This window comes from Sinocyclocheilus grahami, unplaced genomic scaffold (genome assembly GCF_001515645.1).
Source record: "Sinocyclocheilus grahami isolate Dianchi unplaced genomic scaffold, SAMN03320097.WGS_v1.1 scaffold857.1, whole genome shotgun sequence".
NCBI classification, from domain to species: Eukaryota; Metazoa; Chordata; class Actinopteri; order Cypriniformes; family Cyprinidae; genus Sinocyclocheilus; species Sinocyclocheilus grahami.
The window spans coordinates 180,552-198,412 of NW_015506036.1; the positions used below are offsets into that span (position 1 = coordinate 180,552).

General features: G+C 38.4%; 2 protein-coding genes across 2 annotated transcripts in view; both read right to left on the minus strand.

Moving 5' to 3' along the window:
- Window positions 1-8,236: 8,236 nt before the first annotated feature.
- Window positions 8,237-10,023, minus strand: LOC107563085 (forkhead box C1-A-like). Its single transcript, XM_016247868.1, has one exon. It carries the CDS (start codon window positions 9,806-9,808, stop codon window positions 8,336-8,338), a length of 1,473 nt encoding a protein of 490 aa, XP_016103354.1. The 5' UTR covers window positions 9,809-10,023; the 3' UTR covers window positions 8,237-8,335.
- A 3,908-nt stretch (window positions 10,024-13,931) lies between these two features.
- Window positions 13,932-17,861, minus strand: part of ftr93 (finTRIM family, member 93) — a 7,808-nt gene continuing 3,878 nt past the window's right edge. The window contains 5 exon segments of the mRNA XM_071582326.1: window positions 13,932-14,476; window positions 15,806-15,865; window positions 16,439-16,601; window positions 16,806-17,039; window positions 17,120-17,215. Of these exon segments, the coding sequence (XP_071438427.1) occupies window positions 13,932-14,476; window positions 15,806-15,865; window positions 16,439-16,601; window positions 16,806-17,039; window positions 17,120-17,215 (1,098 nt within the window).

Below are 17,861 nucleotides of genomic sequence, written 5' to 3' on the forward strand. Positions count from 1 at the left end.
ATAGATAGATAGATAGATAGATAGATAGATAGATAGATAGATAGATAGATAGATAGATAGATAGATAGATAGATAGAACGATTGTTACAGTGCCATTATACAAATAAGTACTAAGTAACATTGGTTTACCATATGTCCTTACTACAGGGTTAGGATTGGGCTTTGGTTTGGGGTTAGTTGCTTGTAATTTTGCATAATTTACTGTTATTACAGTTTGAACTGGACTACAGTGGCCAAGTGGCAAAAAAGATGGCATAGAAGCATATCCTGGTCTTCTGAAGCCATACACTTGCTTTGAACAGATTGACATGTATGTCATAATTGATACAAATGCATTAGCGTTACTGGTTTATTAACTTGCACAAATCTCTTGACTGATCATGGCATGACTTGTTTGGATGTTTTGATATGAAAGAAAGCACTGAGATGTTGTTTTATTAGGTATAACTTCTGAAACACTGGTCACCTGAAACTATTTTTAAGGTACTTAATGTTCAGTTCAGAGTTTGGAACTATATTAATTGTATTTTTTTGGTTGATAAATTCCTTTAACCGAATGTTTGTAGCATTATGATTGTTTCTACGTTTGGGTGTAAAGGAGGGAGAGGGTGAGTTCACACTTTCTGAAGCAGCCACTGGCTCCCTGTTTGGGCACGACAAGACACAAGATTCAAGCTGATGATAAGATAAGTATGTTTCAGCAGAGGCCGCTGCAAAGGAAATGCCTATCTGATGGGATTTTCACTTCTTATTTTGAATGGAAGGGAAAGACAGCAAAGAAGGTTTACTTTGGCAGCCTTGTAAACAACAAAGAAACAAAAAATTGAAACTTACTTTGGAACAGCGACTGCTAAACTATAGTTGCTGAAGGACCTCAGTGTTGTTCAGCTAATTTGTTCTTGATTTCTTGTATGTTTCTGTCCAATTTGTTTGAATAAATCCGATATTTTGGATGAATTGGTTTCTGTGCACACGTGATTGTGTGAAATGTTCATCTAAATGCTGTTGTTTCTCATTGCCGCAGTTATAAAAAAATTGCTTGTTTCTAGTTTACTCAGTTGCATTGTATATTTATCGCTTCACGATAGCATTGCAAATTGGCTTGATTGCAAAAAATTGCTTTGAATGCATTGCTTTGATTTTGTTACAAAATGGTAGCTTTCTGTGGTTTGATCTCTTTATGATTCTTTAAAATTACACATTTTCTTATAGGGGTCATATGATGCAATTTCAAGTGTTCCTTTCTCTTTGGAGTGTTACAAGCTCTTGGTGCATAAAGAATATCTGTAAAGTTGCAAAGACTAAACTCTCAAAAACAAAGAGATATTCTTTATAAAAGTTAAGAGTCAGCTACGCTCTCCTAAAACGGCTCGTTCCAACACGCCCCCACATATCTACATCACTATGTGGAAATATTAGCATAATGCCGCCCGAATGTGCACGCAGAGAAAGTAGGCGTGGTTTCAGGAACAGCAGTAGTTTTGATGCAGTTTAACATTAAAGCATGTCAGCATATTCTGTTACACCAAATACACAAAATAATGATCTTTAAAATAGCAGCATATGACCCCTTTAATTTTTAGATAATGGACTGAAGAACAGGAAAGGAGAGGGTGATGCACGGTTGTGATATTACAGTTTTTTTGGGTGTGGAAGAAGGAATTGACAGTCAGATCTTCCACTCTTCTGCTTTCTTTCCTTGTTTGTGAAGGTTGTCTTCTTGAGTCGCGTGACCTCTGGCCCTTGTCTGCCGCTCACATGTTCGCAGCGAAGCCTCTTGATTGGATAATGCCAGTCTTCATGAAATGAGGTGAGGAAACTTTTGCTAAGTCTTGGCCTCGAGGCAAGTTGTTCCTGTGTGGGTTGATCAGAGCCGTGCCAGCCGAACGTACAGCCAAAAAAGACAGCTGAAAGTATTTCCTATGTATTTCACTCTGACATGACTTTATCTGGTTTCTTTGGTATGTATTTAACTTACGTCATTCCAGTTCTTGCACACACAAAAATAGATAGTGTTTAATGCAGGCTTGTTTAAAACATTTAAAAATAGTTTGTGGGACTTCTCAGGAACAAACAAACATTTGATACAATGTACGTTTAACCCTATGCCTAAATATACACTGAAAAACAGCACATTTATTTACTAAATGTTTATTAAAATAGTGGAGTTCAGATAGATTTGACCATCTAATTAAAAGCACAGTTTAAGTAATAAGGTAAAACTTCACAATAAAGTTTTTTGTTTGTTTGTTTTAGTTAACATTAGTTACCTACATTAGTTAACATGCACTAACAATGAACAATACTTCATTATACAAAAGCATTTATTAATTTCAATTAATTTCTACATTTACGAATACATTTTTAAGATCAAAAGTTAATAACTTTAGCTAATGCACTGTGAACTAACATGCATATTTATTAAACGTTAATAACTAAGCTTAATAAATATAGCGCTCCTTATTAGTTCATGTTAAAGCATTAACTAATGTTAACCATTTAGAGCTGTTATAGTGTTAATAATACAATGCACGAGACATTTTAACTGAATTTTAGGTTAAGATCAGATTCATTACAAAAGGCAAAAATTGATGTTCATATCAAATTAATCAATTTAACAAATTACCTTTGAAGTCTCTGTTTCAGTATTTGTGTAGTTAGTGTAGGTCAGTACCTGCATTACAGTGTGCTTGTTACATTGTAATTACATTGCTAGTACTATTGAACAACTTGAAATTATATTGTAAAGCAGATTGTAAAAAATAAAGGGGAAAAAAAACTGTCAGCATTGATTCTATTCTAATAAATTATATTAGCATATGTTTAACATGGACATAAAATATGTGGACATAATGTAAAGTGTTACATATATTGTCTCTGTGCTCAGCTGATGAATGTAAGGCCAGAAGATAATCAGACAGCTCCTCTGTAGAGCACTTCTCAAGGCAAGATGTGCTGTTTATTTTTCTTGGCGGTGGAAGCGCTTCGGCAGTGTGGTGTCGAAGACCACTCCAGTCACTTGAAACACTGCGGGTCAAGGGTCAGAGTGCTTAAAGTGTAGGAATTGTGCTCTATGACAGACTTGAAGAGGCATAATCGTACGATAGTCAACCTTTGATTGTGAAAGCGATAACCAAAATAGCAAAGAAAACAAATGGATATTAAAACATGCACACTCGCAGAAGAACATGAACTTTGCTTGTCCTAACAGGCCGTGATGTATGCGACTCCCTAGTATGGATGAGCTAGTGTACTGTACTTCTAGTTGTAGCTGCATTATTCACGATGTTACTTTCACTTTGAGGTTATTAGGTTTTCAAACAGTTCAAAACGTACTACAGCCCATTTCACGTCCACTTCATTTGACTCGCACCCCCCTCCCTCCCATCCTGACATGGTCCCAAAAGTGTAAGGTCATTATTAAAATTGTGCATCAATTAAGATAAGGAAAAATGACTTTCTCTGTATGGCCTTTGAAGTCTGTGGTTTTCCCCTACGCTGCTGTTTCAGAGCATGGCATTGACTTTGATCTTGTTTTTTGACTGAGAGTTTTTTCTTTGTATGATGAAACTTACCTTCAGAAACGCTCTGACATGAAGACAGCACCTCATGGATTAATGCCGTTTTGAGAATCCTGCTAGGGTTTTCTGTTGGTGTGGGCGTCACATGATCCTAGCTGTATTTGTGAGACTAACACAGTTCAGTTCATCTTTTTCTGTTTCTGTCAACCAATATGTCGTTTTCGGAAGTCTTTTTGACAATCTGTTTTGTCACAGAACAGGTTATAGATGATTGTGCTATTAATTTAGCAACCTATGATTACTGGAAAGTGGCAAAATTATATTATTCTGCAAAATGATATTAGATTGCATCCTAACATTTCAAAGTCAAACTTCCAGTAAATGACACTAAAAGCGTGTTCAACTTTATTTGTATTACGTTGTTTGTTCTGTGGCAGTTTGGAAATGAAATGTCCGGTGAGTGGCACAAAAATGTTAATGCTCTAAATTAATATACCACATACACAAAACCAATAACATTAACTATTAAACCATGACTTTTTTAGCTTGCTTCTACGTGTTTTTGAGCTCTTTTATTGAGTTTTGTGACTGCTCTGCAGCCCATCTGCATTGCGTTACCGGGTGCGCTACCGAGCAAGTTTACTACATTAGAAAAGCCATACTTATGGAGCTGGTTATGTGATGCAAACATCAAAATGCATTAGAATACAAATCATGCACCATGGTAAAAGTCTTCTGAGATCATAACGTAGTATTGTGCAAGCAACAGTATGAAATCACATCTGTATTAATTAATAATCTGTCCCAAAAATCACACTTTGTGTGAAACAGAATGAACGTTGTTGGTGTTTTACTGAAACTGATGTTCATTTCAGCTTGAAACTGCAGTGAATTGTATGTTTTTGGAGTTTTGCAATCATTTAGATGGAGGCACGTTTTTCCAGTGAGCCTGGCTATACGTCATCAGCTCTGCTGAAGTGCATTAAGATAAAGTGGGCAAGATAAAATGCTGTTGTTTTTTTGTGTTGCGCAAGACAATTACCAACAGGACTTCCTTTTCAAAGGCTGACCTCTTGTAAAGTCCCTGTGTAATTGACACGCTGCTCAAGAGGACAACAATGTAAGACTAGTCTGCAACTTTTTTCAGCTTCATATGTGTGCATGATTGTGGTCTGTCCAGGGTCAAGGTCCGCTTTTAACAACAAGCATGAATTTAAATATAGAAGCCAAAGTTGAGGGCATTTATTTCACACTCGTCCTTTATGCAACCATGAAAAAAAAATGTTGTTTCTATATCGCCAGACTATCACACACACAATGACTTTAATATTTTGACAAGATGTCCTCCACACTCGGCCAAGAAAAGGAAACCGTACTTAATGGTAGCATGTAAACAAGAACTCTACCTAACCAGGTCAAATAAAGGAGCTGTTGACAGGGTCTTTCTGAACTGTCTCTTCCTGCATGTTTATACTGATCCTGCTCACAAAAACAGATCCTAGAACCCGTGAAGAAAACTGGTGAACATCTGCCCCGGACTGCATGTAAAAATCTCAGAGTGCTGATTATTAGCAATGCCCTATAATATCTTATTTATGAGCATATGAAGAGAAACCTCACCCTTAGACCAGTACTTATTTTAAAGATGAAGAGGTTTAGGAAATATGATCCTGTATACAGTAAGTCTTTAGTGTACTAGTGAAAATATAACAGCAATATAACCATGTCAGGCATATCTATATTTACAAAGTCTAATTAGCGTTCTTGTTTTTAGTTGTATCAATAGGCAGGCTATAATAAAGCCATATGAGAGCATAACCATGCAGTGACCTATAACCAACAAAACCAGCATGAAAAAAACTAAAATATTACAAATAAATACATTTTGTTGTTATTTGGTAGAAGCATAATTTTGTAATACTTTTTTAGTATATAAATATCACGCCATTAAAATGAACCCCGTGCCTTTAAAACCCCTGAATTTTAATATTTCGTTAATTTATTTATGCGTGATTGTGCTGATTTTGTTGTACACCAGTTTTTTTGCAGTATGAGCGTTTACTGTTGATGCAGCTGGATAGGTTACACTGGCATTCATGTTATTAAAGTTGCATTACACTAATAGGTACTAAATAATACAATTTATAGCATATTATAATTTGACGTTACACAATGTAATTGTAATGTCGTTGTTAGGTTTGTAATAGCAAAAACATAAGAACGTGAGACAGACAAATACGGGTTGCATTCATTCAAATTAAAACTGTAGGTGAAGGACAGTATTAATTACGATGTTTTATAGATTAAAGGGCGTGTGTGTTCAAAACACTATGAATTAATTATCTTACCGCTTTGTATCCGCAACATAATTTCTTCATTTAATACATTTCTTAATACAAGAGCATATTACAAGAGTGAAATATGAACACATGCGATTATATAATAACATAAATGTAACACATATATGTCATATTAGTGGATAGAGGTATAGACAGCATCCTCCCGCAGCAACAACAATATCGGAGATGGCTTTATTCAGAATTAATCTCACATCTTCTGTTTTTATTGTTATGCATCTGACATTGTCTCTGATAAATCACACATTGCCATGAGCGGATAGTCTCAGCAGAACAAAAGCGCCAGCAGCTCATCACGAGCTTGACACTGAAACGGATATATAGGTAAACACAACGTAATATTCTTCATCTCTGCAATAACGAACATAGATGTAAAAATAAATAGAGTTCAGTGGGTAAACAGTTTAATAGGTCGGTTCACTGGAGAGCTGGATTCTGCTAGACTGATACATGATCATTAGATTCAATCAAATGAGATTTTTAATCTTTCATATTTGTAGTAATTTAATTTACAAACGTATTAGAAGTCTGCATGGACATACTTAGTCCAGAAATTGAGATGCTGTCGTGTTATTCGTGTAATACGGTTTGTTTTCATTTGCATTTGTTTGGCGTTTAGAGAGATAATATATTCCCCAATGCATCAAATTGCGCTTTATATCAGCAAAATCAATCACTTTTAGCTGTTCTGTCAAGTGAAATTGTCATAAAATGTACTTGCTCGTCGATATCGTTCTCCTAAAATTGAAATTGGGATATTTTGACATCAAAGTAATGCTGATCACTTACAGGAATAAATATTGTATTTAAAAATAATAATAATAATAATAATAATCCACTGATATATAGACTAATACCAAACAGGCTAAATCGAAATGACCGGCCCACCTAAATATCTGGATACAGGAAAGCATGCATAACATTTGAGCTACAAAGAATAACAAGTGCTTGAAACACATCAAATCCCATGTCTATAAAATAATGTTTACAGAGATCGTCAGGATCGTGTAGCATTTTAAAAGTACGTTTTAGAAGGGAAAATGTATTAAATAGAAACATTTTACATAAATTGTTGCAAACTATTCATGTTTGGTTCACGCTTCAACAGCCGCTTTTATGTTGCAAAAAATGTGCTTTATTAATATTTAATCTGCTTTGCACAAGCATTTCAGTTCATTATTTGAACGTTATAATTAGAAGAGGATTGACAAAGCAAGATAGGCCTTTTCTACGTTACATGTAGGCTGTTATTATTGCGTAAAACAGCTATGATTCAGAGATTGCAACGCCTGAAACACTCCAGCCTGCAGCCTGGCGCAGGAATCAGGATCTCTGTAAATCCAAGAGCTCGAATGAAGGCCTGCATGCAAGCAGCAAAATGCAGCTCTTCACCTGGACTGTGTTGTAACTCAGACCGCTCTGGTCAAGCCCGACAGGACTGCATGCTCGTGAGGGAGCTGGAAATCATGCAGGTTTAAGAGGCTGATCTGGAGACCCCCGTCCCCTTCTGCCTTTTCCTCTCATGAAAAATGATTCCTGCGCACTGATTGAATTTTATTCCTTCCTGACCTGGCCCGATCTGTGAGGGCGCCATCAATCTTAGGCTTAACACGACGTTTGTTTATTACTCGGGAAAGGCTCTAATGACTTTTATGAGCATGATTACAACTTTTTTTGTGGGGGGAGAATGCGCTGTGAAGTCCAGCATCTATTGTGACCATGCGCGCATGCAATTATTTATAAGCTGTAACGTAATTTGTAAGTGTCATGTTTTTTTATATATGAACGCTTACTTATACTGAAACCTATTATTATTATTAATCAGCCTACATCAGGCATATTATTAGTGCCGTAACAAAAAAAAGGTCCAAAATTGGTTATGAATATTTATGTTCATCTCTATAGAAATTATGCATATGAAGTGTGACTACTATTTTAAAGTAAAATTTTCAACAAGCGGAATATGTGCACATTTACCACATACCAAGCCGAGTGAACGAGGCAAATCCGAGACGTTTTGTTGACGCACGCTTGTTAATTGCCCGATTAATTAACCGCTGTAATCACAACCGCTCGTGCAATGAAAATATGTGAGGCAGTGAGAACATGTGCATTTGCCCTCAAGGTCTTTGGGTCTATAACTGGGACGCAGACTAAATGCATTCAAAATAATGTTGTCAGTAAATAATAATAATACATATAAACAAACTTAAACCTTTAAAAGCAAGTTTAAGCATCAGCGAGCTTTCATACACTGAAAAATGGTAACATCTAAATTAACTGGTTTCATTCAAGTCAAAAATATTATTTAATATCGCTGAATCAACCTAAGTACATTAATGTATACCAATCACGGGGGAAGAGTCGGTAAGTAGCCTATCAAGGTCTCTCGGTATCGAGAACAGGGGAAATCAACAACAACAAAACGAAGAAGAAGAACGAAAAATACTTGTTTGGTCAAAACTTGCTGCAGTCATACACAAAAGCCCCCGACGTGCGGTATATAGGCTGACTCGGGGGAAACGACATCTGACAGCTGTTATTCCCGTTCACCGGTGAATTATTCAGACCGATTCTCTGCGATTCAAACATCTCTCGAACCGAATGGAAGTTCTGCTGCTGCGCCGGGTACGTGGGGCCTAGATGGCCAATGTCTCCGGCCTGGTTTAGGTACCATGACGCGAGGCGCCCTTGGTGCGCATGGTGGCCCTCCTGAGGATTCCCGTGGCTTAGGGGCGACGTGGTGGTCGTGATCGAGTAATCGGGCAGAGTTTCGTCCACGGCGGTAGTGGTGGCCAAGTGGCCCGAGCGATCCCCGCCCGCGTACAAGCTCATGGCCTGCATGTTGCAATGATAGGTGGCGTTGGAGGTAGTCGAGATAGAGTTCTGGCTGCAGGGCGAGCTATACACGGACGTCTGATTGGGAGAATAGCTCAGGGACAACGTGGGAGTTATACCTGTCCGTGAGGGCGCCACGAGAGACGGGGTGAGCTCGCCGGAGCTCTGAGGCGAGCCGCGGAGGGAGGTCATGATGTTATCCACGCTGAAGCCCTGCGCGGGGGCCTGGCCCTGGTGGTGATGCTGCTGCTGCTGCTGCTGCTGCTGTTGTTCCCCGGCGCTGTCCAGGCTGAGAGAGCGGGTGGACGGGATGCTGTGCGGGCTGCTGCTGGACATGCTGCTGCTGCTGTCGGGGCTCTCAATCTTGGGAACAGATCTTAGTGTGGGCGAAACCGACTGCGGCGGCGTGGACGTGCCGTTCTCGGTTTTAATGTCCTGAATACGCACGGGCTGCGAGCCCGGCACCGACTGCTCCTGATCGTGGCCCGTCTGCTGCTGCGGCGGCTGATTCTGCTGCTGCTGGCGGGAAGGCACTTCCTTGCTAGTTCGCTCTTCCTTATCCTTTAAGGCGTCCTTCTTTTTGAAACGCCGCCGTCGCCTCAAAAAGCTGCCGTTCTCAAACATATTATACGAGTCCGGGTCGAGAGCCCAATAGCTGCCTTTGCCAGGTTTTTTGTCATCGCGGGGCACTTTGACAAAGCACTCGTTCAGGGACAGATTGTGTCTGATGCTGTTCTGCCAGCCTTGCTTGTTGTCCCTGTAAAAGGGGAAGCGCTCCATTATGAACTGATAAATGCCGTTTAGGGTCACCTTCTTGTCTGGGGAGTTCTGGATGGCCATGGTGATGAGCGCAATGTAACTGTATGGCGGTTTTACCATGTCCTTGGGCTGCGGCTGCGGCGTGTACGGTCCGTACGCCCTCGCCATGCTGGCAGGGTACTGCTCATGGGCCGCGTGAGAGTACATGCTCATGGGGGCTGGCATCCCGGTGTACCCCCCTCCGGCGGCGGCCCGGTAATAGCTTTGGTCGCTGCTGATGTACGGCACGACTCCCAGCGAGTTGGGACTGGAGACGGAATAGCGCGCCTGCATGACTTCTCTCCAAACGGTGCTGGCGAAGAACAGACGTCAAGAAGTCAATCCACAAATCCGCTTGAAATGCGCCTCCTCTGAAACTGGGAAGGCAGTCCAACCGAGAGTCCACGCTCTGCCACCGTATTTATAAAATGTGACTATAGTATTGGAGTCGCGTACTGGCCACCTCTGTCTGTCGGAGCGCGCATTGGAAAACTTCTGAACGCTAAGCATCGGTCACTACATAATGCTTTTGCGCACTTCAATTCTTTTCCCCTTTTGCTGCCAGTAAGGCTCCTCCCAATAACATCTAAGTTGTCCAATGGGAGGTCGGGCCGTGCAAAGCGAGCGGCCACACACAAGGCTGAAGAAAATCGAGAGGTGTTGGGACGTCCCAGCCCACCCTTGCCAAACACACACTTCTCCAGACCTTAAAGAACCATGCTCTCCACAAACTAGCCAGCGCGGATACGCACCAGATTGAAAATACTTTAATGATTATAATACAACATTAGAAACGTTTGTTTATAAATAATATTGGATGTGTATCTGAACAATCTAACGCTATTATATATATATATATATATACACACATACTGATTCATCCCACTCCTTTCCTGGATTATTCGATTAGCCTAATTAATTTATACATACACATTTAAAACAAGCTTCAGTCCAGCCATAGTGCAAACAAGTGCTAATAATGAATTGTAATGACTTGTATTTCGCACCAGCCCATTAGAGGCTTTGGAGAACATTTGTTTTCAAATAATCAATATGGGAATTAGCGTAAATAATCTCCGGCTTCCTGCGTTTTTTAGTCGTAATGCTAGTTCTTCATTAACACTGGCTGTTAGTTAACGGTCTCATTCAACACCGGTGAGCGGATCAAAGCCCATCATCCGGGGCACAGAGCTCATTATGCTGGAATTAAGCAAGTTAAGACACTGGAGAAAGAGCCGAGGTGCGAGAGTTTGCTCCAAGTGCGAGCGAGATTAAAAGCCCTGAGAAACAAATGGGTAAAGCAAAGCAGCTCACATGTGTCAGCACTGCTCAAACTAGTGAGAAACATGCCATCCTTCACCTTAGCAACTCCGCGCTGTTTTATGGCATGCTAATAAAATCGGTGTCTTCATGAAATGCTTTACTTCCAAAGTAATGCCCTAAATTTATATGTTTATTTATCTGGCATTAAGGACTTAAGTCACCTTTATAGCGCTTTAAACAAAGCAGCTTTACAGAATCAAACAGGAAAGTAGTTTGTCAATAATGCAAGAGGACAATAATAAAGAGTCTATTTTTCAGTTGAAGTCAGTTCATTGATGATTAAGTAATGTCATCATCCACTTCAGCTCTCTTCCAATGTGTCAGCGCAATCAAGCCGACAATATTGCCTCGGATCACGTGACCGGAGCAGCTGCTGTTGCACAAAAGGGTGAGAGTGGTGGCGCTGTTTCGAAAACCAGTGCAAACAAACATCGAAGAAGAGTATCCCGGATAAGAGAAGAGAGTGGATGCTGAGCTCCTGTTATCGTTGGTACTTGAGAACAGATTTATTCCCACATGTTCTTTATACAGAATAACATTTCTATTAATTGTCCACTGAATTATGTGATCTGTAGAGCAAATCGCGTTAACTCTTTTCCTCCACATGAAATATGAAAGCAAATAGACATGATTATGACGATATATTTGTTTTGTATGCAGCTCATGGTATTTTTATAGCAATAAAGGATGTTTATGACAAATATTAGCAGTGTAGCATTATTAAACATACAAAGAGTGCATGTGTCTGCTTATTAATCAAAATCAACTATAGATCACAATCGGAAGTTATTACAAGCACTCAATGATGGTTTAAAGTGGGTCAGCAAATACATTAATAATTACATACATTTTCAAGTGTAGCTTAATGCTAATTGTACTTCTAATTATTTTTTCGGATGTAGCCTATTCTTGTAAGGATTATAGATCATTTGTGTTTCTGGTGTAGAACCAAACTTTGTTTATCTTAATTTAATGCTATATATTGAGCAGCGGACGATGTTAAAGCCATTTACGAGATACATATCTGAGGAAAAATGCATTGTTGTTCGGCGCCCCCTAGCGTGCAGGCGTGACTTAGCAGAAGGCGAACAATCGTCTCGTGCTCGGTGTGAAAGCACCGTTCTGTCAGCGATTCGCCTCGCTTTTTTCGCATCGCGCTCAGTGTGGAAAGGCCTTTAGAGAGTGACACCTCGTGGTACCATAATTTCCAGAACATTCACGTTCACTGTTCCCTGACAATATTCAAGAGACAGCTGAAAACTCATCTCTTCTGAGAGCACTTAACTGCATTCTGCCGACTCTTTAAAAATTAGCTTCTTCTATGCTTTCACTGTTGTTAAACTTTTTTTTTCACCATTTGGCAACTGGCTCTTTTATTAGGAAGGCCTTTGTTAGAGCTACTGTTCTGGGCACACCAATTTCTCCAATTTCTAACTAATTTCTCACAGCTTTATTCACAACATAGTTGCTAAGGAAAAAAAATGAACAACATATTTGGCAGAACATAATAGAAAATTGGAACAAAATCCCTTTCAGTTGTTTCAGAGTGAAACTGTTCTCCTTAAATGCAGTAAGTAATGAAGTTATTGTTTTGTAAGTCATTGTGTAAGCAGCCTCTTAAACCAAATAAAGCTATTTCATTTTTATTTCATGTTTATAACTCAGTGATGTATTCATTTATGTCAGATCCCGAAAGAGCTTTTTTTTTTGCGCAGTATGTTTACAAAAACAATCACACACACACACACACACACACACACACACACACACACACACACACACACGTGTTCGAAAGTTTGAGTGAAAGCAAGTGGGGGGTGGTTGGAGTTCGTGTACTGGCAGGGGGCTGGGGGGTATTCAGGTAACAGTAACTGAGAAAAGAATAAGTTGAATTAATCTATATGTTACTGTACAATTGTTTTTCTCTAAGAGAGATTATAAATTAAAGATGCACTTTTTAAAATGTTTATTATTATTATTATTATTATTACTATTTTTATTATTACTGAGTTCAGTTTGAATCAGCCCCCCTGTTTCTCGCAGAGCTCTGGGGACGAAGTTAAGTTCAAGTGGGCGTGGTTTCGCTGTCCTGGACTACCTGTGCTGCCAGAGCGCATCTGATCTCTGAGTTCAAATCCAAAAACATGGAAGCCGCAAGAAATCCAGGTAAATACAATGCATGCTTTTTATTTCAGCATCTGTTAAATATTCTTCGCATGATGTATTGCTGTTAATGCAATGGTGTTCTCTAATTTGAAACGAAATGTAAAATCGAGTAAAGAGCAAAGAGCGCACTAAAGACTGTCAGTACACTCTGGAAAAGACTTACAATCTAATGTGTCAACCGCTCAAATCCATTTAAACAGCAAAACCAATAAATAAATACATAACCGCTTTGGTGTCCCGTTTATTTGATCATTTTAAGTATGTTCTCGTTAGATGGTCGTCGGGTCCGTGTCTGCCCTCCCCCCCCCCCCCCCCCCCAAAAACCATGTGTTGCTTATTTTGGGCTTGCTTGTTCAGACCAGTTTGCTATTTTTTCTAGCAAAGCTGGTAGGTAGAACACAGACTTCATCCTATTGCTCATTGCATTATGTACTATGCATGCATTTCCTCTAGTAATTATAGCTTTAAAACCATAAAAGATCAGTGTCAGGTTTTTGGATTTTACAGTGAATAACCAGCATTACATAGCAGGTTAATATGATCTGTGGTCAGGGCTGTAGACACTTCATACTCAGCTGACAATCAACACAGGTACAGTCCATCAGGTCAAATTACTGACCAATGTTTTATTTAAAATAATAATAATACTAAACATAAGACTTAAGCGACACAGTACAATACACAATCAAGGGGTCCAAAACTGTCATGCTTGTGCTGTAAGTCAATGATTAATCTTTCATTTTTATTATTGTTCCACTTTTATATTACAACCATTATTAGATTAATGTTATGAGACGATCTAGCTGAATTTCAAACATTCTGAGCAACATCAGTATATTTATTTGTTTATGGAATATAACTAAGACACCAGATAACAAACTTTTCACTAATTTATAATGCAGTTAAAAAAAATTCTGGTAGAATATCTCTATTTTGATCAATTGCATAGTTTCATGGTTGTTCCATAAAAAACTCTAAACCCAGGATAGAGCGGCTGAGTGAATGTGGTCTGGACTGTGTGGATGAGGCTCATTGTGTCAGAGACGCTGTAGAAGGACAGAGTTCCTGCACTGTGATCCACAAACACTCCTATTCTGCTGCTGATGGACTTCACAGAGAGTTCAGTCTCTACATTATTGTGACTGAATGAGTATCCAGAGTATTTGGAGCAACATAAACTCCAGGACTGATCATTACATCCAAATAAGCAATCCCTCCTCTCAACTTCTCCCTTCCTACGGATATTCTTATATGACACTGCTACATCCACAATACCATTTTCACTCCGCTCAACCTCCCAGTAAGAGCGTCCACACACTCTCGTTCTACACAACACCTGCTCCCAGTAATCAAATCTGTCTGGATGTTCAGGGTACCCATAGTTCATGTCACCCTGAAAGATAACTCTGTTCCCATCAGACAGTCCGAGGACTGGATTCACTGTGTTCAGATCCAGAGTCAACTGGTAGGAGTCTGATGGAAACAAAACAGGTAACAGTACTTCAACACTTCAGAGAAAACAACTTCATGTGTCTGATAAATGTACCTTTGTGTGTGTTTTAAGTGCATGAATCTCACTCTCTTTATTTTATTTTTTTAGATATAAAGTACAAATAATATTTGGTTGAAATACCAATCAGCTAAAACATTTTACAGCTGAAAAATACTTGGATTTAATATTTTTAATATTTAATATTTATCAGTTTAAACCGTTTTGTCTAGCTAAAACTGTCCACTACCAATTCATTTTGTCATATTGAGCTGAATACTGAAGGTCTGATTATCAGGTTTTCAGGATTCTCCAGCATGATTTGAGATCATCAAAAGAGCATCTAGTGTTTTAATGGGGGAAAAAATCTGTACAAAGAGTGATCACTGACACTTCTATTTGATTAGTTGCATCATATACATTTATATCATAATGCTTTCAGTATATTTCCTGGTTTAAATGTACTTCTTGAAAATCCCAGACTTTCAATCTCGTCTCAGATTTCTGCACCCCTTGTTACATCCACAGCTATATAAATACATTTCTGAGCTTGCATGTCTTTATAGTAACTTACATTGTAAGAACTCTTCTCTGACCTTGGGTTCAGGGGAAGGAATGATCTCAACGAATTTCACTGCGGAAACCAGTAGACGTTTTCAGTTTAAAAACACTGTTTTTACATGATATTGCTGACAGTAAATCATGCTTTATTAATTTCTGTGAACAAATACACTACCAGTCAAAAGTTTTTGAACATGTATGATTTTCAGTGTTTTTTAAAGAATTCTCTTCTGCTCACCAAGCTTGCATTAAGTGCATGAATCTCACTCTCTTTATTTTATTTTTTTAGATATAAAGTACAAATAATATTTGGTTGAAATACCAATCAGCTAAAACATTTTACAGCTGAAAAATACTTGGATTTAATATTTTTAATATTTACTATTTATCAGTTTAAACCGTTTTGTCTAGCTAAAACTGTCCACTACCAATTCATTTTGTCATATTGAGCTGAATACTGAAGGTCTGATTATCAGGTTTTCAGGATTCTCCAGCATGATTTGAGATCATCAAAAGAGCATCTAGTGTTTTAATGGGGGAAAAAATCTGTACAAAGAGTGATCACTGACACTTCTATTTGATTAGTTGCATCATATACATTTATATCATAATGCTTTCAGTATATTTCCTGGTTTAAATGTACTTCTTGAAAATCCCAGACTTTCAATCTCGTCTCAGATTTCTGCACCCCTTGTTACATCCACAGCTATATAAATACATTTCTGAGCTTGCATGTCTTTATAGTAACTTACATTGTAAGAACTCTTCTCTGACCTTGGGTTCAGGGGAAGGAATGATCTCAACGAATTTCACTGCGGAAACCAGTAGACGTTTTCAGTTTAAAAACACTGTTTTTACATGATATTGCTGACAGTAAATCATGCTTTATTAATTTCTGTGAACAAATACACTACCAGTCAAAAGTTTTTGAACATGTATGATTTTCAGTGTTTTTTAAAGAATTCTCTTCTGCTCACCAAGCTTGCATTTATTTGATCAGAAATACAGCAAAAGCAGTAATATTGTGAAATATAACTCTTTTCTATGTGAATATCTGTTAAAATGTCATTTATTCCTGTGATTTTAATGCAGATTTTTAATATGCAAATTAGCATATTATACTGATTTCTGAAGATCATGTGACGCTGAAGACTGGAGTAATGATGCTGAAAATTCAACTTTGATCAAAGGAATAAATTACATTTTCAAATATATTAAAATAGAAAGCAGTTATTTTAAATAGTAAAAATATTTCACAATATTACTGTTTTTGCTGTATTTCTGATCAAATAAATGCAGGCTTGGTGAAGAGAATTCTTTAAAAACATTACAAATCTCACTGTTCAAAAACTTTTGACTGGTAGTGTAAATGTCCTAGATTTTACCTTTATCAGATATAATTTCTATTTCATCTTTGCAAAAATCCTCAATCTCCTTTCTCAGTAGAGAGACAGATCTGCTCACTTCATCAAAAGTCAGCTGAGAGCTAACAGTCACGTGAAGTGCTGTGCTGTGTCTACATTCTGAAACAGACAGAGACCGCAAACTCTACAGACACACAAAGACATCAGAATAAAGACAAACCCACACAAACTGAAGAAATTAAGAGCTTTTCTCTCTGTTCACTGAGATCATCACCTACACAGCATGTATTCTGATAACTCTACTCTCATGAAAAATGCAAAATCTGTTCATAATTAATAAACGTTAATTGACCAAAATGTCAGCAAATGAACTGAAATGGTCCTGTACCTGCAGGAACTGGATGTGATCCTGTGTGTGCTCCAGCTGCTCCAGCTCAGCGTCTCTCCTCCTCAGATCATTGATCTCCTGCTCCAGTCGCTCCAGTCGTCCTTCAGCTCGACTCACTGCAGTCTTCTCCTGATCTCTGATCAGCCGTATCAGCTCAGAGCGGCTTCTCTCAATGGAGCGGATGAGCTCAGTAAAGATCCTCTCACTGTCCTCCACTGCTGTCTGTGCAGAGCGCTGTTAGGACACACAGTGATTCAGGCTTCAGTGAGTCTGAACTGAGACGGAGACAAACTTCTCTTCTTCTCCAGACTCACCTTATGAGACTCCACAGCCTCTCTCAGCTGCTGAAGATCTTTCTCTCTCTGCTGGATTCTCTGCTGGAACGTCTTCTGCGTCTCCTTCAGCTGCTTCTGCAGGACAAACGGATGATAGTGAACGTCACAGAAAACTATGAATTGTAGCCTCTAAATTTGATAATGCGCTACACCATTGGTTCGAAGCGCTGTCTATGCTTTGTAAAGCCATTTATCATGCCAGTAAAGCAACTGGAATCTCAATTTATCAGTTGCAGAACGTCTCTGTTAATGGTATGTAAACACTCAATTCTATGTTTTAAAATATTGCCCTGGTCACACTGAGCCAATATTTATTCTGATGACTTTCGTGTGACTGATCACGCTGTAGCTAGTATGAGGAGCCTAAAAAAATGCTTTCTCTGTCCAGATTTAATAATAACTGACACTTCAAATCAACATTTTAAATTTAAACTTTTACTAAATGTAGTCTTTAATAATGTCTGAAAATATATCAATGAATAACCTGATACAAGTAACATGCTTTATGTCTCAAGTTCTCACTCTGCAGCAAACGGTTTATATGTATTTATATATAGGTCTATACAGCCATCTAGAGGTTACACCCTGATATTGCAGAAGATAAATGGTGCATAATTTAGAGGTTAATATTTAGTCAAATCCCTTTAAAATAATACACAAGAAAAAAAATATTATTGAGCTAAAATCACAAAAGCACAAATATATATTCATTCTTATATAA

Excerpts from the sequence above, each read along its gene's own strand:
- LOC107563085 (XM_016247868.1), bottom strand. The coding sequence starts at position 9,808 with ATGCAGGCGCGCTATTCCGTCTCCAGTCCCAACTCGCTGGGAGTCGTG.